The sequence below is a fragment of the Mauremys reevesii genome, linkage group 9, assembly GCF_016161935.1.
Source record: "Mauremys reevesii isolate NIE-2019 linkage group 9, ASM1616193v1, whole genome shotgun sequence".
NCBI lineage: Eukaryota > Metazoa > Chordata > Testudines > Geoemydidae > Mauremys > Mauremys reevesii.
Window position 1 is genome coordinate 33684279 of NC_052631.1, and position 27220 is coordinate 33711498.

General features: G+C 40.6%; 1 protein-coding gene across 8 annotated transcripts in view; it reads right to left on the reverse strand.

The window, feature by feature from the left end:
* The window catches only part of AGFG1 (ArfGAP with FG repeats 1), a 69365-nt gene that overhangs the window by 14195 nt on the left and 27950 nt on the right, over positions 1-27220 (reverse strand). For 4 of the 8 annotated variants that reach the window (XM_039489877.1, XM_039489874.1, XM_039489873.1 and 1 more), the window contains exons 3-7: positions 16360-16475; positions 13229-13391; positions 10862-11018; positions 1042-1161; positions 302-373 (exon numbers count right to left, since the gene is read on the reverse strand). In XM_039489877.1, coding sequence (XP_039345811.1) covers positions 302-373; positions 1042-1161; positions 10862-11018; positions 13229-13391; positions 16360-16475 — 628 coding nt within the window. The remainder of the gene's footprint in view (positions 1-301; positions 374-1041; positions 1162-10861; positions 11019-13228; positions 13392-16359; positions 16476-27220) is intronic. The other 4 variants (XM_039489876.1, XM_039489875.1, XM_039489879.1 and 1 more) reach the window with 2 other exon arrangements.

Consider the following 27220-nt stretch of genomic DNA (forward strand, 5'->3'; position numbering starts at 1 on the left):
AGTTTCCAGATCATCACTGTAGACAGAGGATTCTGTTAATATGTGCAAGTCAGATTTACATTTTAGTTGAATAGAAAAAGGGGTGTGTGCGTGTGCAAGCACATGTGTGTACACGCATGTACACCTGGTTGAGTGCTCAGCCCATATTAACTATTAATAAACCATTAGCAATTTGATAATTTTAAATGCAAGCACAGACATAAGCAAAGACTGGTGAAAATATATGTAAGGGTGGAACTAAAACAAAACACAATGGCATATAAAACAAAATAAACTAAGTTTTCTACTCAATGGAACTTACTGTGCACAGCCTGGAGAGGGAAAGCTGAAGTAAATTCACCAAAACTGCAGCTAGATGAAAGCGTTCTGAACGCTGGATAGCCAGAAATTGTGTGAGGGGGGTTAAAGTTAACAAAAGGGAGAAAAAAAATAAAAAAAGAAAGTTTAAATGACACCACATTCAAAAGGAAAAAAGGAAAAGAAGTCAGCCAAAGATTAGATAAACAGCAACTGCCAGCCCAAGCATAAGTTTTAAAGTATGATCAAATTAACAAGAAAAGCAAAATAAGAATTTAGCAATAGACCTTACACATGAAATCTTCTGATAACTGAGTGCCTAACATGCATCTGTGTGGTAAATACATTCAATAATTGTACTACTCTGGTCTGCATTTATCCATCTTCACTGACTCTTCTCTTGGAAGATGGAAATCACAGATGTAATCTCCTTTAGATAAATGTGATTTGATATTCAATATAGTTACATCCAGTAAGCTTACAAATATTTCATGTGTAGGGCTAATTATAGGCAACAATGTCAAATCAGGAGACGTCCCAAAAGTGCCAGAAAACAGTAAAACAAAACAAAAAACCCATACCAAATAACCAAACAGAAAAAGGCATTCATTTCAGGTTTCCCCAGAGCTTCAGATTATGATTATGTTAAAGCAGGCATGTGCAGGAAGTAAACTGAAGTACTTTCTCACTTGTATGTCTGGACTATTTTGTATTAAAAATTAATCAGAAATGCTAGTAGTCTACCTGTATTTTGGGGCTGAAAAGGAGACTGACTTGCTGTGGGGAAACCTCCAAAATTACTCGAACCACTAGACTGTCCAAATGCATCAAAGTTTGCAAAACCTGCATTTGCAGAGTTCTGTGCTGTAAATTGTAAAGGAACAAAACATGTTAATGGACATGAAAAACAAAAACATATATGTATTAACTGAAGTAAGTTATGGTTATGTTGGTCTGTGTGAGATGTCCTACCTCAAGCACGTTTTTCTCTTTTTTATAAATGAAGCATCACATTCTTATCTAAAGTATAATACATGTCCTACGAGTTAAATTAATCTTCAAAAATTATTTTAAACCTTTCATATTTGCCTTCATAGGTCTGTATCAAATTCCTCACTCGTTTTTCCATAGTTCATTTCTGTTAAAGCATGAGTGATATGCCGTTACCCATAGTAACTGCAAGACCTCAATAAAAGGTAAATCGGCACTGTTATCAAAACTGTAATTGCAGCGAACGGTGACATACCCAGGTTAGATTAAAGCTAACTAGCATGGCAGCAGCACAAGCTTCAGCATGGGCTAGGAATACTTGTAAGGTTTGAGATGAAGCCAATACTATGCTGTTTCACTGCTATTTTTAATACGCTAGAAAAGCTAGATTACAGCTAGCATGGGCATGCCTACTCAAATGGCAATCATGCTTTTGATTGCCGTGTAGACATACACAGTGTGAGATTCATTTTAAACCTACAGTACTAGCACAGAAATCTCTGAAGACAGAACACCAAATGTGTAACTGGTAAAAGAGTCAAACAAGATTTTCATCTTTCCAAACACTATTTTCCAGTGAAATGCCAATCCGTCTGGTAGGCTATTCGACTCCTACAAGTCTGGTTTGGAAATGTGAAATATGTTCTACTTCTAAGATGTATTTTTACAGCATTTCAAAACGTCAAGCGTTTATGTATGAAGTACAACATTGTTAGAGGGAATTTCATTTGTCACTATTTAGTTTGTTTTGGATACATACTATTTAGAAGTCATTCAACCTGTCAAAGCATTCAAAGCACTACGTAATTAAAATGCAATTTAAAAAAAAATCACATAACAGAACACGAAGCCAAACCAGTAAATACTAAAGATGCCTTCTTTTGCAGAACAGCATTTTTATTGATTTGGCCTTTTAAAAAGGTTTTTTTACCCCTAGATCCAGATATTGAGAATACTGGACCATTAACAAAAATTGCACACCCAAATCAACATTAGGAGTGAAAAGAGAACCTGCAAAGGAAGGAAATTTAGAATTGACACTCACTCTGCCCTCAATCCTTCCCTTTGTGTCATGACATTGCAGGTAACTGAGATAAGATAGTGGCTGAGGAAGTCTGGCTCAATTACCAATGAAAGTCAATATAAACTGAGGGTCCAACTCATTGGCCCCTTTGAAAATTCTAGCCACTATTTACATGCTACACAATGCAAGCAATAATGAATAGAGGGGAATCTTTCTATCTATTTTAAAACGACCTACTTTTTATTATTATTATTATTGTTGTTGATCTAAAACCCATCAATATGATGTAATTTTCCATTGGCATAACAGAATTGGGAATGGATTCTTTGGAGGTAGTGTGGTATTATCCGGTCAGTGCTTTCAGTGTGCCTGGAGCAAGTTTTTAAAACGAAGTTATAAACCCCAGGAAACAATAAGCTATAATAGAAATGCTGATGCCTAAAGTACAATTGTTGTGACAATTCTGGCTATGAAAAAAAGAGTTTTCTTACAAAGTATAAGAATTATATAACAAACATCTACACTGCATATTTAAAAACCTGAAGAGAAATTGTATGTAAATAGAAAATTGCAGTTATCAAACACTCATGACATTTTTTGCAGCATGGACTTCTTCTGAAAAGAATGTCTGTCACCCCTCCTGACAAGAATCTTGTGATGCATTCCCACAGCTTCCTTGAAAGAAAAATACTGTTACTAAACTTGTTTAGTAACTGTTTTTCTTTGAGATGCGTTGTTCATGTCCATTCCACTCTTTCCAAAGGCCATGCACGGACACCAACTTTTTCCCTCAGCAGTATCCGTTCAGCGGCTTGAGCACTCGTTGCTGCCATACCCCACTGCATGAAGGTATAAAAGGGAAGAACCACTGCTAGCCCCACTCAGATCCTTCTGGCTGGAACTCCAATATAGTGGGGCAGAAGGGCGGATCATGGAATGGACATGTGCAATGTATCTCTAAGAACAACAGTTACAGAAAAAGGTTAGCCACAGTTTTTTCTTCCTTGAATGACTGCACATGAGCATTCCACTCTTGTTTTTGCGGCTTGAGAGTCACCAAGAGGTGGAATCGGAATCTATTTAAATAAAGATTGGAGAATTCCTCATCCAACTTTAGCCTTGTCTCTGGAGTTTTGAGCAACAGCATAAATGGGAGGCACATGTGTGGACTGAGGAGGAAGTTGCCACTCTACAACATCTACAACCAGAAACTGTGGCAGAAACACCATGATCTTGTCAAATGAGCTGTGACTGATCGGTGGGGTGACATTAGCCAGGTCATAGCACATGCGTATATAAGAGTCAATCCAAGAAAAGATTCTATGAACAGAGACTGTCCTTTTATTCTGTCTCACACCACTACAAATAGTTGGTAGGACTTATGGAAATGCCTGGCCCTATGCAAATAGAATATGAGAGCTCTTCTGATGTCCAAGATATGTAAACGCTCCTCCTTCCCTGTTTGAATGTGGCTTCTAGAAGAATGCAGGAAAACAAGTGGACTGGTTGATATGGAAAAAACACACCACTTTTGGAATGAACCTGGGCTGGGAATGCAAATAAACCATGTCCTTAAAGACTATTGTATAGGGAGGCCCAGACGTTAAGGCACATAGTTCTCCCACCCTTTTGGCCAAAGTGATGGCCACTGAATATAATAATAAAATAATAATAATAATATATAATAATTATTGGAGCTATACCTATCTCCTAGAACTGGAAGGGACCTCGAAAGGTCATCAAGTCCAGCCCCCTGCCTTCACTAGCAGGACCAAGTATTGATTTTTGCCCCAGATCCCGAAGTGGCCCCCTTAAGGATTGAACTCAACCCTGGGTTTAGCAGGCCAATGCTCAAACCACTGAGCTAGTCATCTTCACTGGCAGAGGCAGCAGAGAGCAAGTAGCCAAAGGTTCAAATGCCAGACCCATAAGACTGGACAAACACCAAGTTTAGCTCCCATGGGGAAATATCATCTTGTACCTGAGGACACAACTTGCTAGGCCCTTCAAAAACCTTGTACACATGTCATTAGAGAAAATAGTGATTATCTTCTTTAGGGTGGAATGCAAAATAGCTGCCAGATGTACTCTGAACTAATAGCCAAACCTTGGTGTTTCTGGTGCAATAATTAGTCCAGAATACATTGAACCAAAGAACAGGACAGTGATACCCCACACTGGCAAGAACAAATGAAAAAATGCCTCCACTTAAGAGAGCTAAGTAGCTCTTGCAGAAAACTTTCTACAAAGGACCTCCTGAACCTCTTTCAAGCGAGATCACTCTCTAATAGCTAGCACCTTAGAATCCATGCAGTTGGAGTAGGCACCCATGACCTTGAGAGATTAGGTCTCAGTTTAGTGGAAGTGAGACTGGAGGTTTCACTGACACTGCCAAGAGAGAGTGGAGAACCCGTCTTCGTGGGCTCAAGGTGGGTATGACTCTGGCTTGGTCACATCTTATCTTTAATAATACCCTATGAATGAGTGGGACTGGGGGAAAAGTGTAAAGGGGCCTGGCCTGACCACAGCAGCAAAAATGGTGTCTGTCAGGGAACCTGGGCTGCAATCTAGTAGGGAGCTGACCTGCTAACACTTTATTGATCCTTGTCACAAGTAGGTCTACTTGGAGAAACCCCACCAATGGAAGATGCATCTGGATGAAGAGACCACTCAGTCTCATAAGCAAACTGATCAGGTGGTCTGCAAGATCATTTTGGACCCCCCAAAATAAGCAGCTTTAGATCTATCAAGCTAGCAATGCAGAGCTCCCAGAGCAGAGCTGCCTCTTGATGGAGTGGAAAACAGTTGGCTCCTCCCTGCTTGAGACAGAACATTACCGCTGTGTTGTCTGTAAGGACTAACAGACTCTTTCCTTTGATGTTGAGAAACATCTGGCACTACAGTCCAATAATTTTATGCATCAGTGGCAGAGCTGAAAGCTAATTCTTCTGGAGGACCAGAGATCCTGAGTCTGCAGAGAACCCAGATGGATTCCCCATCCCAGGTAGACATATCCATCACTAGCATTAGCATCAGCTGAAGGCAGGCAAATGGAACACCTACACATATATTGGCTGAACCTGTCCACCAATCGAGGGAGGCAAGAACATAAGACATTCTCATCACCAAGTCTAGCTGATGGAGGCTCAGTGAGTAGATGGATGCCAACCTACTTTGAGGAATTCTGGAGTGCAGTTTGGCATATTGAACTACATACAGGCAGGAGGCCATATGCCCCAGGAGTTTTGTGCTGTTGTGACTGGGTGATGTTTCTTACCTATTGATTGAATTGTCTGGAATAAAGTCCAGCATGACTCCTATAAACTATCCTCTAGACCAGGGAGAGGAGAGACTTCTCTGCATTGACTAGCAGTCTCACAGCACTGAACATTGACTGGATCAGGCACACACTGCGCTGTACCAGAAGTTGAGACAGACCCTTGACAAGCCTGTCATCCAGATTTACTCCTACTTTCAACTCCCAATCTTCTAAATGAATGCAGCTACTACTGACATAACTGTTGTAAAGATCCTGAGAGCTGCTAATAGGCCAAATGGTAGTACGGTGAACCGATAATTGTGACACTGGTAAATGAGGTGCTAGCTCTTACCAAATCTGCTCAGCTGACTCCTACACTGAAAAATTCATAGCTGGAAAACAGACCGGCTCACGTGTGTTAGTATTGCTCAAGATAGGTGCTAGACATGTAAGACTGTGTTTAGACTCTATAAAATGCTGGTAAGTTGCTGCACACATTCTTACTTGTAATGTCTGTATCCCATGCTATCAGGTAATATGAAAGTTTTGCTTTATAATTGTAAAAATGCCTGCTCTGAAGTTGTGGACCTAGGCAGGAAAAGGACTATCAAGTCTAACTGGGCCACTGTAGGACCAAAAAAAAAAAAAAATCTTAGTAAACTTCCACCCATGAAGAAATCAACTACAGGACTGGCTACCAGCATGCTCTCTGAGATCTCTGGTACTTTTTGACAGTTTGACCTGAGGCTGGCACTCATGGACGTGAACCACTCCAGACAGCATGACAATAATATTTTTGATTTACCAGAAATCGGAGATACTTCCTGGGAGCTTGATTGATTGCCACATGGAAGTAGGCATCTTGTAAGTTGAAGGCAGCATACCAATCCCTAGGATCCAACGAAGGGATAACAGAAGCTATCTTTTTTTTAGAATTTATTGAGTTGCCGCAGGTCTACAATTGGCCTTAAACCTGCCCCCTCCACCTTTGGGATTGGAAAACCGTGGAACTAAAACCCCTTCCCTTTGAGAGGACGTGGAATCTCTTCTATTACCCCCAACCTCTTGAGAGTGGTCTCTGAAGAGGCATGAGAGGGGAGGGGTAGAAACAAACCGTTGAGTATATCCCAACTCCACAGTGCTAGAGAAACACTGGTCCAAAGCAATTCAGGACCAAGCACTGAGGAAGAGGTACAGATGATTTGCAAAGGGGATGGAATTTGGGTATGGAGAGATGGAGAAATGACTGGCACTTCCCACACCCTTTGAGATACCTGGAACTGGAGCCAAAGCAGCAGGAGGAGGAAGCCTGTACCTATAATCCCATGAATTCTTTTTTGACAGATACTATCAAAGAGCTGGAACAGAAAAATGGTGCATCTGCTGAGGCTGATCGTTCTTTCTGACTGGGGCAGGTGAATACAAATCTTAGGAGCTTAAGGTGGCTTGAGTTCTTAAGTCCATGAAGCTTGCTATCTGTCTTGTCTGAGAACAGAGAAGGACCCTCAAATGGCAAGTCCTGAACAGTATTCACAGAAATACTTTCTTGTCAGGGGTGAGAGAAATCGGTGCTGGAACTCCGATAACGCAGGTGGCGCACTTCTCACTGAAACTGCAGCATTCAGCAGTCAGACCAAGACAGCTCTGATAGTGGCCTGAGTGCCGCCTCCCTCAGCAGGAATTTCAGCCTAGCAGCTTTGTCCTTCTTGAATTCCAGACAAGTCTTTAATGTGTACTTTCCCCCGGCACTTCAGACAACTATTGTGCAGGTCGCTCGCTGGCAGGCCCTGAGCAAGAAGTACATGGCTTGAAGCCCAGAGACCAGAGCATGCCTCAGTGGCAGAATCTGAACCCCGAAACAGGGAAAAAAACCAACCATAATAAAATATATATATATATTTAACACCATTAAAAGACATGCCAATCAGCATGTAAATTTTCAGATTTAAAAAAAAAAAAAACTAACTATAGTAACTACACTAACTACTAAACTAAGCTCAAGGAAAAAAATTTCCTACTGCCAGGCCCTGGGTACACAGACACCAGGAGTGGAATGGATAAGTGCAATCACTTGAAGAAAAAACTGTAGTACTCTGAACTTTCACATTTTCAGTTAAATTTGTACTGAAATTGTTTTCCTTCCCCAATTCACATGTCCAATAGGTTGAACTAGTTTCCTTTTCCCCACTCTTCTCCATAATCCCTCTGCCCAAGTTCCCATGTACTACTTGGCACATTAGGAACTCCACAAGATGGAGTACATCAGAAGCTGCATTCTTGTGCAGTTACCAGGAATTACAACAGTACAGCAACAGGCACTCAACCCTTCCCCAGAGTGTTCTCACTGTCTCCACATTCTACCCAACCAACGCAGAAGTACCTTATTACAACAGTTTTTTCCTGATGGCTAATAAATTCACCCACTCCCTTGTGGCTGCAACAGTTTATAAGAGAGGCTGTTAATCTTGCTGCCCCTCAGAAGTAGTTTCTATAGGGGGACAGACTATACATTCCAAAGAAAAAAATATTCAGTCTCCTGTAGGAGAAGCTGTAAAGGAGGCAGAAGCACTACCATATCACCAAAATAGGCATCATGGACCAGCACCAGTACACAGCCAAAGCAAGAACTACTGACCCATATACATCAAAGCCCTCTATCTTTTACTGCAACAATCTTTGTAGCCAACCACCTGCCCATGTACCTTTTACTATAAGATGCTTGTGTCCATCTTAAATTGTGTGTGCAATGATTCCCAATTATATTTTATAAACCTTTTAAGAGTTTGCTGTTGTATGCATGGGAGTTCAACAACTCCTTCCTTTGGACCACAAAGATGAGTCTAACTTCAGAACTAGCTTCACAGGGTGTTACTGCAGCCAAAGTGTAGAACTGGTCTATCAGAACACAAGTTCATGAGGGGGGAAAAAAAGGCACTAGAACGTTGATAGGAGTAGAACAGAAGGGCTTCAGCCATGTGACTTATGAGCTGGATCACTGAAAACAGTTTAATGCATATGAAATGTCCTTATTAATGAATGGTGCTTGCAAGGTTGGTGTTCACAATTTAGTGTGTTTCTAAGAGGTAAAAAGTATCAGCCCTGATAAAGTCAGAAGTTCTAAATTCTGTGGGACTGTTTTCCTCAATTCACTATCTCAGGGGAGTGAGAGTACCTTACTGCAGAAAGGGACACCAGTGATGTGTGTCCTCATCCCATTCACAACTTAAAGCAATCATTTCAATCTAAATATAGCTGGCTTCATTAAAAATTTTAGTCTTTCTTCTTGAAAGATGTATATTCCTTTGTACCTGTTCAATCCTATATAAAGTAGTAGGACAGTCCTGAAAAGAGATAACTGACCATGGTTTACGCTATATTAGATTTATCAAATATACAAGGAAAAAACGAACAGCTTGCCTAAAAAGAGGCTTACAGTTCCTGAGGCCCATTTAAAAAAAAAAAAAGGAATTCAAGTACAGAGTAATCTGATACAAATGTGGTTTGATTAGGCTGGATCTTTGGATACTTAAGAAGTTTTTCATACAGATGCCTTTGGAGTGAAACTTTGTTTTATGTAATGCTGGCCAATAAGCATGTAAATTTTTGGATTAAAATTTGCAATTGGTCAATCAACATCATTCCAATTTAAATACATTCCAAGAAACTGATTTACATGAAAGCCTTTGTTTTATGCATACTTTATAAAATATGCTACAACTATTCATGTTTAATTCTACTGAATTCAATTGGCCACTCACATTATCTTTCAAATATAATGCCTGAAAACAGTTAAAAACCATTTATAAATATTTTTTTAATTTAAACTGGTGATGAATACCTTATTCAACTCACCAGAACTGTGCACCCATGATTTTTCAACTTTGTAATTTAATGCCAATGGTGATGACAACACTCCAGATGAACACAGATTTTTCACGAGCAGCATTTCTCTTCAGTATTAGCAATATTATAGTAGAACCCAGAGACGCCAACCAAGATAGGGGCTCCATTGTCTTAGGTACTAAACATTTTAGTAAACATTACCTAATCTGAAGAGTTCATAGTCTAAAAGTAGACAAGGTCAAAGGGTAGGTACTTGCCAGAGCCGGCTCCAGGCACCAGCCCAGCAAGCAGCTGCTTGGGGCAGCCAACGGTGAGGGGCGGCACGTCTGGGTCTTTGGCGGCAATTCGGTGGCGGGTCCCTCACTCCCTCTCGGAGCGAAGGACCAGCCGCCAAATTGCCACTGAAGACTGAAGCGGCGGCGGCAGAACTGCAGATCATGATCGCGGCTCCCCCCCTCCCCCCTTTTCCTTTTTGGTGCTTGGAGCAGCAAAAACCCTGGAGCCAGCCCTGGTACTTGCTCACGGTCACACAGAAAGTTAGTGGAAACACACTACTCAATATCTATAAGCTGCTGACTTATAACTATTGGTGTTCTTCAGAATCAACTTAGTGGCCATTATTCTTTAGGATAAAGTTATATGGATTGAGGTCTTTTTTTCCCCCTCTGTAATATTCAGGCCTGTTTACCGACAGCCATTCTAAATATTTAAAGGTCTGTCCTACCACACCTACCCCTGATCTTTGCTCAAAAACAGTTTCCTTTTGCTCCTGCTCCCACACTAGTCCCAGCCACATGGACTTCCTCCACTACAAGTTTGTTCTCTCTTCCTTCAGTTCTGTCATACTCAGTGAGACAGCATTGCTTCTTCCCCTTCACTGACCCCCACACCAGTTGTCTGTTCACTATTTTTCACTCCCTCTCCATAAAGTATCTTGCCAACTTTTTCAGAGGGAAGAAATGACATCTTGCATAACCTCTGCCCATTCCCACTACTTTACTCACCTTCTCCTCTCTTGCCACCAACACTGACTTCTAGCCAAATATTTCCTTTATAAACAAGCAACTTGAGGAAAACATAATTAAAGCAGAGTGACAAAAAGTGACCAAACATAATTTGTGTCAGGTACAGATCAATATTTATGTGATCCATGTCGAATAGTACTATTATGCTATATTTTATAGCTATTCTCTTCTGTTTCCCATACTGTTTTTGCAAAGGAAATGCAGAGTGTAAGTTTTAAAACTTTAAAAATACTTGCTTTATTAAACTTGATTTCCAACTTGTCATAAGCTAAATCTTAACTGATATAACAATGTTCAAGGCACAGAAATATAAATTTTCCTTTTATTAAGAAGATAATCCATATTTATAAGCCATAAAGAACAGAAACCTGAGGAATTTTCTATACATTTAATTAGGAGGGAGTGTCTACACAGAACTCTTACCTGTATGACTGTTGAAATGTGCAAAGTTAGCAAAATTTGCTGTAGCAGTTGACTGAGGAGCAGGAGCAGCAAAGATATCTGAGCCAAGGTCACTGAGGAGGTCAAATTGTTTCTTTTCCTGCTGCTGTTGTCCTTGAGACCTAACGATAACAGGGGACTACAAACAACATTTTAATTAGCTAAACAAACAGGAAAGCCAATATTTAACCAAGCTTTACAAAAAGCTAAAGGACACAGACTGAAAAAGCTATTTCTGGTACTAGTTTTGAACTGTTTTTCTTTGCCCCGGAGCATTGTTAGCAAGCCATATCAAGTTTCATAACTTTAGAATTCAGACCACAATTACGTAAAACAAACATGCAATGAACTTGTTAAAATTTGATAATTTAATCTAGAGCTTTTAGTTTAAATTGTGGTACAAAGGAGAATCTTTCCTCAACCTCCTCCTCCTCCCCTCCCTAAGGTGAGCAAGAGCATATTCCCCCCAAGCTCCATGGGCTTAGTGAGAGTCTTCAGGTTGCCCTGCTTAAGTGCACCATAGGAGTTAAACAGCAGACTTCCAGAGACTAAGATCGGGGCGGCTCCAGGCTCTAGGGCGCACAGCAGGCAGGCTGCCTTCGGCGGCTTGCCTGCGAGAGGTCTCTGGTCTCACGAATTCGGCAGCAGCCTGCAGGAAGTCCGCTGAAGCTGCGGGACCAGCGGACCCTCCGCAGGCATGCCGCCAAAGGCAGCCTGCTTGCCGCTCTCGCGGCGACCAGCAGAGCGCCCCCTGCAGCTTGCCGCCCCAAGCACGCGCTTGGCGTGCTGGTGCCTGGAGCCGGCCCTGACTAAGATGCATGTAAAACAGGAAAATTAGAGGTATCTAAACAAATGGCTCCAGATTATGGAATCTGAAAGTCAAAAGTCAGGAAATTCTAAACATTTAACCTTAGCTTTACCCTCCCATGTGTTATAATTAGTCTGTATAATGCTATATATTATTTTTCAAATATATGATATTTTTAAGTCATTTGACAAGAATGCAACAAAACACACTTGTAACATACAGCACAGTATTCATGACCATATATAGAGAGAAACATAAGTTAATTAAGGTAGCTTCACTGTCCCCTGAACTGCTTCTAAGGAAGGCATGTTGAAGTTATAGTACACTGGACTGACCAAAATACTTGCTCCTACTACAGGGAAGACAATTTATATAAAAAAAATCTAGTTTATAGTTAATTTTGTCACAATGGCCCAAATTTGGGGGTGGAATGAAGAGATGCAGCAAATCTCAAGTTGTTGAAAAACCATGGTTTTACTTCTAAAAGCAGTAACACTGACTGGCTAAGAAAGAAGTCCTGTCCATGCCTCCCTTCAATAAAAAGATGGCAGTTGTAACGGAGGGCTTCAAAGGAGGCAGTGATGTGTTTTTTTAAATTCCAACAAGGATGCAAGGGAGGAGGATGACCCAACCCAACTACAGTTTTATCCAGTGTGTTGGGGGAATAGGAGTAAGTAAAAAATGCCTGTTAAGGACAGGAGGGAGTGAGTTTGGGGTGTGGGAGGAGGTGCAAAGCGCGGGGTGTGGGAGGGAGTTTGAGTGCGGGAGGGGGCTCGGGGCAGCAGCTTGGGAAGCGGGTGAGAGTGCCAGATCCGCAGACCAATCACCTCGGGCAGCTCCCCACAAGCGATGATGTGTCCTGGCTGCTCCTAGACAGAAGTGCAGCAGGAAGCTCTGGCTGGGAACCAAGGCCAACAGGAGCTGCGGGGGTGACACCTGTGGGCGGAGGTAGTGCACCGAGCTGCCTGCCGCATCTCCGCCTAGGAGCAGCCAGGACAAGTCACCATTTGCGAGGAGCCACCTGAGGTGAGCGGTCTACGGATCAAGCCCTCTCCCACGCCCCAACCCCTTGCCAGTCCTGCGCCAACCGGACTATAAACCGGAATTTCAATGAAGATCAGAAATGCTGTTTATAAAGCGTTCTGGTTGGTGAAGTGCCAGATAAAAACAGCTTTTACTGTATGTTGTGGGTACATAAGATGTTTAGCCAAAAGCCTGTTACAAAACAAAAACATCTTAGTTTTATTAAATAGCACCAAAAATACCAGTCTATTAATCATTATTACACAGGGCAGAGGCTAGCATTTTTAGTCTGAAGCATTCAAAGTCAATCCACCACAGAACTCAGTTTCTAGATTTTACTGTCAGTCCCCTATTCGCATTCCATAAAACCAACAGAGCATGTGAGCTATTAAGTACAGTTTTATTGTAATAGGAGTAACCCACTAATGCCACAATCTTCAGTATTTTGTAAAATCTTGTTCAATTCACAAAATGCCCATAATCCCATACCAATGAACTCTTAGCCATTACTCACTCACTTGGCTAGGTGTGCCTTTATTTAAGTGCAGTGCTGGTGCAGATTCTCCCAAGAGAGATTTAAGCGGTTTCACCTCAGGTGTGCTGCTTGTACTACTAGCAGAGGACCCTGATATAGATGCATGGACTGATGCCACAACCTTAGCTTGTTCTGGAGGAACATACCTAAGTTGAAGAGTAAAATTATTTAATATTTAACATAAGTTTTGTTCCAACATCCATTATAATGGTAGCACAGGGATCAAAAGTTATTGCTCCGAGGTCTGAGATTTGCTATTTTAAGCTGCGGACCTATGTCAAATAGTACTACTAGCCTGATGGTCCAGTCACCATTTTAGTGTCCCATCTCTCAATGACTGGGGTGACAAAAGCTTGAGACTCCAGTTTTCCAATGTTTTATAACAGTCGTTTTCAGCCTGTGGTATGCAGAAACTGTGTCTAAGGGGTCCGCAAAAGAGGACTATAAAAATAAAGTTTCAGATCCCAGAAAAGGCATACCTTTCATCTATCAAAAGTAGGTGAATGCCCCCAACCTACAGGTCAAAACCCAGAAGTGTTGTTACCACCACAAAAGCTCACAGGTTAGCACCCTCTCTCACGCTTTGTTAAATGCTATGCCGAGCACATGCAACATTTATAGCTGAGTTCTGTTCAGTCAGTTTTCAGTCTAAGACTTCTATGGTAGGGGCCTGAGGACCACAGGTTGAATTTCCAAATGGTCTGCACCTCCATTTGAAATTTTTTAGGGGTCCACAAATGAAAAAAAGTTTGAAAAAAAAAAAAAAGCATGTTAAAAAAAAATCACATCTACTTCAACTCAAAAGTGATGTTAACAGTCCCTAATCTCAACCAACTGTCAGGGTTTGAACCATTGTTGTACACTCTATTGAAGTCTGACGTCCCAGCTTTTAAGTGATGTGAGCTGGAATGGAAGGAGGTGAAGCAAGATGTTGACAACACTTCTTTAAAACTCAGATTGAGTTACCAATAGTTACTAAATATTCACTTTACAGAGCTTCAATATTTTTTACAAAACCCAAGTAAATATTTCTATCGTCATTGTAGTTCCATCCCAGGGACTGTTTAAGTCCTATACTACTACTGATGTCACTATAAACTATTACAGTTTCCTTGTTCGAGATGAATTATATGATTGCCCCGTTAAGTGGAAAACATACAGAACTTTTAAAGAAAATAGTCTGACAACTTCTCCACTTAAATGAGCTATAATAGCTCTTACACCCTATTCAGCAACCAACCATCTATGTAATAAATCCAATATATTCTGACAAGGTCTGCCACATATACAAGAGGAAAACCAAACAGCCCTCCAGACAAGCAAACACAGTAGAGCTGTTAGCAAAGCTTCTATTCTGCCCTATCTAAAAGCCACTCTGCGGGAAACAGAAGCTGCCCTTGTGAACAGAAAATGACTTCCCCCACCTGCAGAGTGCAACAGTCTTGTGGAGCCTCGGCAGTTGCTAAGGCAGTTTGGATTCAAGTTCAGACCTCTAGGAAGAAGGCCACGGAAAAATAACTGACACCCTGTATCCCATGTTCACCACTTTTATATGGTTATATATTTTGTACAAAGTACGCCTTGTGAGGTGGTATTTGTAAACTCATAATCTGCTGATTATTATCCTGTTGAAATGTGAGTTACACTGCATGTGAAATTATGAGATTTTGCTGTATGATTGTTACTGGAATGCGTTGCAAATCTGGATAACACCCATAAGCCAATTCCTCAGACACAGACATACTAGCATGCCAGAAAAGTGCTAAAGAGCCATTACCTGCTGGTGGGTTGTAAACAGGAAATTTACAACTCATCTGAAAAGACAGGTTGAAGCTCATGTACACCATGGAGCTGCCTGCCACACGACCCAGCAAGGATTTTTCCAGCACACAAGGGCTGGGGTATAAGACTAGTGGGGCAAAAATGGTTCTAGCTACCTCTCTGCTCATAACATCAATGAATACCTAAAGAACACTGAACTAATGAGAGTGGTCCCAGCTGAAAGGAAACCTAGCCTGTGAACTAATGATTGCCTGCAGCAGCTGGTGTGGTAAGAATGATGTTTGCTTCAAACCTTATTTAGCTTGGTAAAGTTTAGGAATTACCTAGCAATTTTATCTTTTTATTTCTTTTGTAACCAATTCTAACGTCTATGCCATACTAATTATAAAAACTTAAAATCTACCTTTCTGCAGTTAATAAAACCTTCTTTTATTATTTTATCTAAGCCACTGTGTTTGATTGAAGTGTCTGGGGAATCTCTACTCAGGTCAACAGGACTGGTGCCTATTTATTACCCACAGTTGGAATGACAGACTAATTATGAGCTTGTACTGTCCAGTGGGGCTACTGAACAGTACAAGAAAAGGCTGGGCCTGAGGGATATGTGGGTGTTGCCTTATATGTGCTTCGTGGAGGCTGGGCATAGATTCATGTACTCAGTTGGGAGTGATTTTGCATACTGGTGGTGTGAGTGAGCAGACCCTGGAAGGGTTTGCTGTTCACTAGCAAAGGCTGGAGAGCTAAGGGGACACAGCAGTCCCTGGGGAATGTCACACTAACATATATGGTGCATCTACTAACAAAAGTCCATGTCTTCATAAAATTTTAATGAATGTCTAGGTTTGGCAATGTTCAGACTATGCAGATGTAATGTTTAGTGCTTTACAATGCCCAGGTCAACCCTACAGACTTATATCAGTACAACTCTGTTGCTGGGCAAAGTAGGTACGACAACCTCACCGCCGGTGACATCAGGAGAGCTTCCCCCATTGACATAGCTCCTGCCTCTTGTGAAGGTGGATTAGCTATGCCAACAGGAGAAGCTATCCTGTCGGCATAGTAGCATCATCACTAAAGTGTGGCAGCTGTGCCGCCACAGTGCTGTACGTGAAGACAAGTCCAAAGTCTTCCATAAAGTATAGTGCCTTCTTTAAAAATTGAGAAGTCATTAAGTTCTTTTCAGCCACAAAGTAATACTCATTTTTAATCACAATGAAAGACTGACTTTAGTCAGAAATTTACAGTAAACCCAAAAGGGATTTCTGGTTACAGAAAAAACACAACAAAATTAGTTTTCTATCAAAACTAACTGAAAGTGTTAGCTTAGCTTACCATCTTTTCTTTTCATATTTTTCCTGTAGAAACTCCTTAACTTTCTGTGGATCCCTGAAGTCTGGAATTGCTGATGATCGATCATCAAATAATCCTAGCCAAATCTGTTTACACACCTTATTTGGAGGGAATAATGGGGGAGGGAGAGGGAAAAAGAGAGAAATCAGTATTAAATAACTTTCAAGTTCAAATTTATATTTTCACTCTAAATTTACAACCATAGATAGAACGCATAATTTTTGAATATCCATTCTTACCATGTTTATTTGCAAAGGACTTGTCTGACACTAATTGATATTTCAGCCAAGTGTGAGTGTACAGTGCACTGTTTAGGTGTTGCAAGGCCATCGAGCTCAGCAAGGCAAACAGAAATCCTAGTCTCTTATTTAACAGACACATACAGGAAGTACTTGATTTTGAAAGTACTCCCAATGGTGTAACACATCTAACTGCCATTATTGCCTTTAGCGATACTCCTCCCCGAAATCTACACATTCAAACCACAGACAAGATTCTGTCCTGCTTCTCTGTTCAGCTTACAGTGACTTGTAAAGTTTGGAAGACCGCCAACTTATTAATTATATTTGTGTGGATTTGTTTTTAAGAGTCTTTCTGAGCTTTTAAAATTTACCAATATACAGTGCTTTGTATTTAGCTGAACAAAACAAATTCCTGTCTAATATATGAGGAGCTTATGGAACAGCAAGGTTTCCTAGAAAAAATTAACATACGGTGTTTAAAAATACCAAAGATTTCACACATAAACAGAAGTGTCTCAAACTGGTCCTGTCCCTTCAATGGTACAAATTAATAAAGTCAAGGAGAGAATGAAGACTCCCTCAGCCTTTATTGCCAGTAGTTTTTATAACTCAGCAAAAAAATAGAATTAGCTGCTGAATACTTAGCATTAATTACTTTGTACTCAGCAAAAAAGGAAATAGAAAAGTAACCCAGCAAGGGTGAGGGCAGATATACAAGTTATCTTGCTTGATTAAAGGTTTTGGTTTGGGTTTTTTAAAAACCACACAGTTCCTCAAACGGGGTTAGAGCATATCCTTCTGCCAACAATTTAAGAGTCGCCCAGTAACAAAGAGCAAGTTCATTCCCCATTTCAAAGTTTCTAAAGTATATTTTTAAAAAGTCAAATCTTTAAAAAAATATGCACAAATTAGTTAGTGGGAAGATGCATTTCTACTGCCATGTATTACATATTTTCAACAAAAGTCTCACATTATCAGATAAACTCTGAGTACAATGATGCAATGACAGATTATTCCTGGGACCACATTCTATTTTAAGATAGCTCAGTGGTTTGAGCATTGGCCTGCTAAACCCAGGGTTGTGAGTTCAATCCTTGAGGGGGCCATTCAGGGATCTGGAGCAAAACTTGGTCCTGCTAGTGAAGGCAGGGGGCTGGACTTGATGACCTTTCAAGGTCCCTTCCAGTTCTAGGAGATTGGTATATCTCCAATTATTACCTTATTACCTATAATCATAAGGTTAAAAAAGGATTGTCAAACTTAGTGCTTTACCTCTAAGCACTCATTCTAATCTACACGAACACACATACATATAGTAATTTGCACCCCAAAAAAACCTCAAAGGTCTTTATAAATTTGAGTTATATAACCTAAAAAAAGTACATAAAAGTCACTTCATCCATTACTGAAATAAAGCCAATGAAGTGAAAGGCGGCAACTCATTGATAATGGTACAAGAAATGGATAACTTATTTAATTAAAGCTGCCCAGGAAATACAGGTGGGAAGAAAGTGATTACTAAAGCTGGAATTTAGCCAAGACAAAGGAGTAAATATTCCTACAAAAAGTGCAACTGGAATCTTTAATGGCCACAAATCTCTTCTGGAACACACTATCTGACAGCACAGTGCACTGGCTTAATAGATTCAGAGGGTCATGTTCCACTTTCTGAATCATAAGCACTGCTTCCTGTAGCATAGCTGAGTGCCAGTTTAATACATTCCGTCAGACTTTCAATTTGGCTTTACGTATGTTCATCCATGGTAAAAGGACTGATTCAGGTCAGTGGCGTCCAACCTTTTCAGTCTGAGTTTGGAAGATATTTCAGGAAGGTCGAGGGGGCACTAGAAGTACTTTTGGGAAGATTCTCTACTCTTTGCATCACTCAGGTGGTTTAAAGAAAACAGAAGCCATCCCAGAAATCCCTTGCTAGGGATTCCCTTCACGTGGAGTTCCCAGAAGGCAGAGCAAGCACATGCCAGGTCTACACTAGCACTACTACTTTGTCGCTATAGCTATGCCAGTATACCCTACCAGCAAAGTACTACTCATGTGAACTACACTTGTATCAGCAAAACTATAGTTTTGCCAGTATAGTTTATTCCATTCACTAACTACATAAATACAAAACAACATGTTTTGCTAAATTTTCTTATACATCTAGCACATTTTATGGTAGTTTTATTGAGCTAACAAACAAGTTTAAAATGCTGGTTTTGTGCATTAATTGATTTCCAATTTTTACTTAAATACGGCTTGAGACAAACAGCAGTTGGTATGTCTAACTACAATCTTAAATGAATCTAGATTAGGTCAATTTACAGTCTCTGCAGCAATTACTGCTGATGTGCACACAACCCTCCTTCTGTCAGTGGTGGGTGTCCTCACCAGGAACACTTCCACCAACTGAAGAGGGGCAGCATAGGGGCTGGGAGCCAGGGCTCTCTGCTCTGCACAGCTCCCCAGTGGAAGCGGGGGGGGGGGGGGGAAGCTGCCTGGTGCTTCTCAATTCCCTGCCTAGGTAGGTAGGTAGATAGGTGTGTGTGAGTGTGAGAGAGAGGAGCCTATATAAGAAAAAGACCCAAAAAGACTATAAAAATCAGGACATCTGGTCACCCTATGCCAGCCACTCAGGGCTTCTCGCCTCCAGCAGGGAGATCCAGGCCTGGAGTCCTGTCAGCAGCTGTGCTCCCCAGAAGGGAGCTGCCGGATGCCCAGTTGGGAGCCTGGGGGGCAGCCCAGCTTGGAGCAGGGAGCCTGGCTTTCTTGTCAATTTCACAGCTCCGGGAGCCATGAAATTGACAAGACAGCCAACACAGGATAAGCAAGGCAGTGTCTACACTGACACATCATCCTACCCACACCAAAATCACTCCACCTCCGTGAGTGATGTAGGGCTTATTATGTCAGTGTAGTAGGGCACTTACATCAACAGGAGCAAGGCTGTACACTGTGTACACTGACAAAGTTAGGTCAACATAAGCTGCCTTATGTTGATCTAACTGTGTAGTGTAGACCAGGGCAGAGTTTCACAAGTATTTTTTAACCTTCAAGAATTAAACTTGCAGTAGATTTCTTGGAAGTAGACTAATTAATTTTTATTGTTCAAATACACCTAAACACAAAAGCAGTAACTTGACTAAAGTTTCTTTGATTTACTCTTTCCCTTTTTAAATTAAACGTATGTTACAAGCGCTGCAACTTTCTCACTCAGGGGTGTGAAAAAACACCCCCCTGAGCGTAGCAAGTTACAGCGCTGTAAAGCGCCAGTGAAACAGTGCCCCAGCGCTGTAAGCTAATCTCCTCGGGGAGGTGGAGTACGTGCAGCGCTGGGAGAGCTCTCTCCCAGCGCTGGTGCCGCAACCACACTCGAACTTCAAAGCGCTGCCGCGGGAGTTTCGAGTGTAGCCAAGCCCTATAAACAAAACCCCTTTGAAGAGTTGTGTATTAAAGCTTATGCAAGGCAAACCTTAAAGGGCATAGACTATGTCTGCATTAAGTATCATCCTACGGTCTCAGATGTTTCTTATTCTAAAAAGTGATTCATGTGCCAAATTTACCTGAATTACATGCAACGTGCAATTTGAGTGCATCTGATATGCTGTAGAGCGGTGGTGATCATTTAGTATTTGTATCATGATAGCACTCAGATGCTCCATTGAAGAACATACTGTTGAGGCTGTTCACTGACATGGACCCAGTCCTGAAAATTTCAGAATCTAAAAAAAGTCTGCTTCAAACCTTCGATTGTAATCTACAGTACAATCATTAAATTCTTCCTGTAGTCCTTTTAGAATAGCAATGATAGACACACATCTGGTGCATTTTTAAAAACTGAAAAGTTATGTAATGTAAGAGCAGGCACAGCACATAAGGGATTACATGGAGAAAAAACAGTGCCACAATGAAAACAGAAAAAGTTTTAAAATGGCAGAGACTAGGAAATGCTGGTAAATCAGAAATCACAAAAACATTTAAAAGCAGATATAGTACTTGTTTTTAGTGTTCTAGTTTAAGAGCCAAAATATCCAAATAATGAAAACATTGATTTGAAATTTTAACATATAATCTACTCAAACTGTAACCTAGCTGGAACGTATAAACTTTAGAATTGCTAAACATTTTGGTGACTAAACCTTTTATCTGCTGCCTCACTGGTAAGTGGGCCATGAGATGATACACCCAAAGAGATACTTACAGTATCTGAAAGCTATTAGGAAAAATTCTTAAGTGAACAATCAGATACAATAGTGTACGCTGGGGGTTTTCAAACCTTCTTTGCTGAGAAAGACTTTGACAGTATCTAGGGCCGCAATGTTCCCACATCGCCCCCACCCCCTTCCAACCACCCATACTATGCCACCCTTACTTCTGTACTGCTTTGCTGGCGGCGCAGCCTTCAGAGCTGGGCACGCAGGCTGCAGCCACCACTCTCTGACCACCCCACTTTGGTGGCAGCATAGAAATAAACATGACAATACTGTGACCCCCCTACAATAGGCTTGCAACCCCCTTTTGGGTCGAGACCCCCAGTTTGACAAATGCTTGTGTATGCTATTAAAGGGAACATGGTCAGCAGAGATCACTTGCATTGGGAATCAACCACACAAATTCCAGGCCTAAAATGGTACTTAAGTCTCATCAGGACCAGCCTTAACTGACTTGCAAACATGAAAGACCACACTGTAGTTCAAGCTTTGACCTCACTGATAATTCCCAATAATTCACCAGGATAAATGAAAAAGTTTCCTTTAATTAGCCATTGTCCCTTCAGCTGTGATATTAAGTGTACCAAAAGATAAAATCTCTAGCATTTTTCTATTTTGAATATTAGGTCTGGTCCACAGTTGTGTTATATGATCGTTCCCTACTGTACATATACCAATGCTCTGAGCTGGATTTAGCATCCTATTATGGAGATTATTCCACAATTTAAATAGAATTGGTAGGCTGACTCAATTAAAGCTCACAATTCTAATATATTTCTCAAACTCCCATGGAAGAGACAATTCTTCATTCCTTGACCTTTATATCCTTCTAACACATAGAAATAACCCATATCATCATTTAGTCAAATTACACAAACGTCGCTTTTAATCTACCCTCATAAAACCTATTCAACCCCCTAATTATTGCTGTAGCTCTCTGGAATCCTTCTAGTTTATCACTATCTTCTTGACCACAAGAGAAAAAAATATATATATACAGGTAGAGAGAGAAATGAAGACCTTTATCTGTCCTCAGCTGCCAATCTGTAAAAGGGGGATACTACTACTTCCTCTCTCACACTGCATCTTGTTTAGTTAGATTGCAAGTTCTTCAGGGCAGAGACTATCCCATGGTTCGGGAAACACTCCTGCAGCAGGGCACAGCAGACAAATAGACTTAACTACCTGTAGTTTCAGCTTTTATTTTGAAAGGAGTTTGTCTCCCACTGTTTTGGCTTTGGAGAAAGCCTTGAAAAATGCTACCAGAGTGGAACTGATGCAGTAGCATCTGCCCAATTTCGGAGAGCCCAAAATGATAGTTTTTAGGTGTCAAGTGACCCATTAATTTCATCTGAATTAGGCAGCACAGACACCAAGGATGATACTTTAAATGCAAATGCTTAACTTTTTCACTCCTCAAAAGCATGCACAAAAGGAGAGCATGTATGTTATAAACATCTATTCCAGCATTTTCCAAAATGGGGGGCACAAAGCAGTGGGGGAAATATATAAACTATGTGTAGGCCTACACACAAACTTTCACAATTATATCCGCCAGGAGTATGTAGTGGTGTGATCCCAACATAGCTGTGCTGGGCAAGAGCCCCTGTAGAGATGCCGTTATTTTGCTTATGTACATAAACTATTTGCAAAGCAAAAAACTAGAGATGACAACATAACAAAACTATGTTTCAAACCGGAATACTCATGGCAGGAAAGATTTGGAAATAGTTTCCTTGCATAAGCAAGTTATAACTGTTTAATAACTAATATTGACATCAGGAGTGCTGAATTACTAATCGCAGTAGAGTAAAACGAATTGTATGCTTCCAGTAATAATGACATTTGAAAGTACGTTTTGTATAAAGTCAGGTTGAGTTAATAGTTAAACCTGTAACTTGCTTTCTACTGTACAGTGTTATGAACACTCGATCCCTCAAAATCCTTTCCCCCTGAAAGGAGTTTCTCAAACATGGAGGGGGGTAAAGGGAGGTGAGAAGACTTCTGTTTAATTGGACAAGTGACTTGAGATTTGCAATTTAAAGATTGTCTACACTCAGTTTTTTCCAACAATTTAAAATCAGCAGAATAAACTAAACTGTCTAATCAGGGAAAACCCTTAGTGTGGACAGTTATACTGGCATCGGAGTGTTTAATCAGCATAATTTGTTTTGACTGTTAGTTAAATCAATGCAAAAACCAAAAGCTACCCCCACACATTTTTTGCACCAAAGTAAGCATATTGGTTTAAAACTGGTAATTATTGGTCCCAAAAAACTGTGCAGACAAATTCTGAATGTAGACCAGTCCCTGGGGCGGAGGGGGTTTGATTATTTAAAGATTTGACTTCTAAAATATCAAAAAGATAGTTCAGTGTAGCAGTCGAGGTTTTATTTATCAGTCCTGGACAAATGCTCTTCCAGGGTTCCAGTATTTAGAAACTTCAGGAAAGGCTGAAGGGTTGTGGTGAAGAGACCTAAACTTTCATTTAAAAAAATAATAATAATAATAAGCAGCAGCCCTTCTCTTTTTGAAAAGGTTTTCAAAATGCAAACCAATGAGGCGAGTTTATGTCATGGAAATTTCTTTAAACAAAGAACAAAAACAATAGAAGAGTCCCTCAACCAGACACAGTTACACTCTTGCCTGTCAAACCACTTGCATCGTCAGTTGTTAGCCATACATATTAGGACAGGGGTTCTCAAACTGGGGGGTTGCGAGGTTATGTGGGGGTTGCAAGTACATACACAACACAGAGCAACTGCTATCAAATATCATTTAAATCTAGTGTTTTAGAAAATTACCCGCTTTTCCGTCGCAATGTAGTGTATTTACTTCAAAAAAAGTATTGTAAACATAAATGCTGCAATCGTTGTTCCTAAACTTTTATATATATAAAACCACCACTTTAAGGAAATTGGACTCTGGGGATTATAGTTGTGTGTCATCTTGAGACTAAAAAGATAGGATTGAGACAACATCAGAGGGCTTAATTGTTCAGCAGCTGAAGAGCTGCATTAAACCGCAGACCAATCAGAACACTGAGATCAGCAAAAAGGGATTTATAATTTAACAGAGACACAGCAGGGACAAACTGAGGGGGCCTTGTGGGTGCTATAGCCACCCTAAAATTTACCGTAGGTCCTCCCACTCCATAACCACTCCTGCAAAGTTCAAATGTTACACAGAATAAGGATGCCATGGTATGGCACTGCCATCCTTACTTCTGCAATCTGCAGTGCTGCTGGCAGTGGCACTGGCTTCAGAGCTGGGCGCCAAGCTAGCAGCCACTGCTCTCCAGCCACCCAGCTCTAAAGGCAGCACCACTGCCAGCAGCAGCGCAGAAGAGTGGCAATGGGGCACGAAGTCTGCTGTGGAAAAAAGTGATATTGACAAATTTTATTCAGCCGCCCCCTCCCAGTATTAAACAGTAATTATTTTTAAAAAATAAAAAAACTTTTCTGCTTATAGCAATTTGATAAAAAATGTATTTTAGTCTTAATTTAAAAGCAGTGAGAAAAAGGTAAATTCATTTTCAGAGTTATAAATGTAGCATTTAAAATAATGTTCAATATAAAATATGTTTTTAATTTGGGGGCGGGGGGGGGAAAAATCACACTCAGAAGCTTGCTGTCTGAAAGGGATCACCAATACAAAAAGTTTGAGAGCCACTATACTAGGGGAAGGTGGCAAAGAGACATCAGCAGAAAACAACATATATTAGATGGTTAATAAGTAATTGATATTGGTATTTTCCAGAGCAATTTTTCTTCCTCTCTTCCCCCTCCCTCAAAAAAGTTTAAGTCCCAAAATAGTTCAACCGGACAAAAGAAAGTTTGATTTGGAAATGCTGCTGCAGTGCCTCATGGGAGTTGTAGTTTGGGGCACATAAGGCATCCTCTCTCTTCTACAGGCAGGGCCCTGGTCAGACTACATTTCCTAAGGTGCGCCAAGGGCCTCCTCTGTTGGAGGCAGGAAACAGTATATCATGGTAGATTTAATTCAGCCAGGGAAACTGACCTATAAAGAATGAGGCACTGTGGCAGCATAAACTGCCAAGGTCGCGCCCCCCCCAAAACAGACACTTTCCACAAAAAAAAAAAAAAAAAACCACACAACTCATTTAGTCAAGAACCCAGTTTTCCATCAAAAGTAATTTCAACATAAAAATTTTGACCTGCCCCAATAACTATAGTATCCCAATGATTTGAATTAATAGCTACTTATTTACAACCTAAACCCACAAAAGGTTTATTTATGACTTTGTTTTAATTTTAGTTAAACGTGCAAGTTGCAAGCTCTTCCACCTATATCAGGTATACCTATACCTTTTAACTTCAGCAATTGCAAAAGAATAGAATGACATCCAAGGTAATTCAGAGGCTACCTTCACAGAAGGCATAACTTCTACCACCTATGCCAGTGACTGAGTGACTCATGACTTTCATAAGGCCTCTAGCAAAACTGGCAGAGTTATCTTAATAATGGCTGTTTCAAACATTGTAGTCAGCTCTTGAAAAGCAGTCTTCATATGTTTCACAGAGACCCTTAAAACCAGATAAAGCTTGAAATTAGTGCTACAGACTCAGAACATACTATAGTGACAGAGGTCAAATTCATAATAAGAGCAAAAGGCATCCAATAAATTAGAGAAAAAAGCATTTCCCCCCACAGCATGTGCATAATTTATGGATTGTATGGGAAAGAGGAAGAAGTGAAAAATATTATTAGTTCATGTAGAATGTGACTAACACATGACACGTTTCCCAAATTTAGTTGAACCTTAGTAACTTCAGCCCAAACCAGTGATCCACCTAGTCCAGTATTCTGTTCTACAGTAGCTAGTGATGAGAACTTTCAGAGGAAGATGCAGAACCCTTTCCCTCTCCATAGACTAGATTACTGTACAACAACCTGTCAACTGGGAAATATTCTTCCAAACTGTAAGGTACGGGATGCCCAATTCCTTTCTGACATCATGAAGCACCTGTGCTTGCTGCTGTAATTATGAAAAGTCAGGAGTCAAAATGAATGACCTTTGAGCTCTAGAAGAATTTCTGTAGTCCTAGTCATTTGATAACGTTTGAACATCATAGGACGACTATTCTAGTAATTTATAAACTACATGTAAGAATGCTTGATAGGTCTCAATAGCACTCTGTAGGAATTTTTTTTTTTAATATGAAATGGAGAAAAGCAAGTGTGTACTTTGATAGTCTTTGGACTTCCTGCGTCATGCCACCAAATGTGGGATTAAGATTTTTAAAGTACATACTAAATTTGTTAATAATAAAGATGGAGAACGAAAGCCACCACAAGCATAAATGGAGGATGTTACATACATATTTCTTTATGTGGATGGTTATATGCTTGTTGCATGCACTCCAGAGACTCTCTAGTTCACTAATAAGTTGTGGGGTTTTGGTTTTTTGTTTTGTTTTTGGGGGAGAGGGGAAGGAGAGATGGGGAGGACAAAAACAAAACAAAACAATCACCATACTTCAAGGTGGTAATAGAGAGCACACACTAGACAAAGTGATCTTATCACTTAGGGACTAAAAAGTATGAGCACACTGACACCGATTCCTTTCATGCCATACTTCCCAGCAATTAACAGAACAAAAGAGGGCGCTTGGAATGAGTGAAGAAAAGGTGGTATATAAAAAGAGGTCTTATAAAAATTCTAATACATTGTGCTTCTTAACATATTTGTTTCAGTCAGTGATAGCAAATCTGGGTTATGCAGCAACAAGTAGTCTAATCAATATAATGCCCTACGAAAGCTGAAAGTTTAAATTGTAAGAATATACTCAGTTCTCCCATTGGGTACTTAATCTAGTCCTTTATGGTGCACAAATAATTATTTCTTAGACTGTCTCTACACTGGCAGAGCATTTTCGCCGAGAGTTTGGTTGCTGATTAAAAAAAGCACTTAAAGAAAATCTCTGGTGTGTGTTCACATTGTCTTCCACTGGCGGCATAGTATGTTCACACCTGCGGTACTTGCATCAGCAATGAGGGAAGTGTACTGGGAGTAGCTATCCCACATTGCAGCTCTCCCCCTTTTGCTGCTAGGTCTTGTGGGAAGGTGGAGGGGCATCATGGGTCAGGGCTCAATGCGCCATGATGCACTGCTTTCTGTCCCAGCATTCCACGTGCTTCCATCTTCAGTTCATGGCATTTTTCCAATGTCCCTTGTTTTCTGCTTACCCCACCACAGGAATGGATCCCACACGCATCACGAATAGCAGTGGAGTTATTCTTGACATTACCAAGGCAATGGCAGTCACAGTTGCTGGACACTGTGTCCGACATGGAAAGCAGCAACTTTAGATTGCTTTTGGCATTCACCGAGGAGCTGAACACAATGGAATATCACTTTTGGGCTCGGGT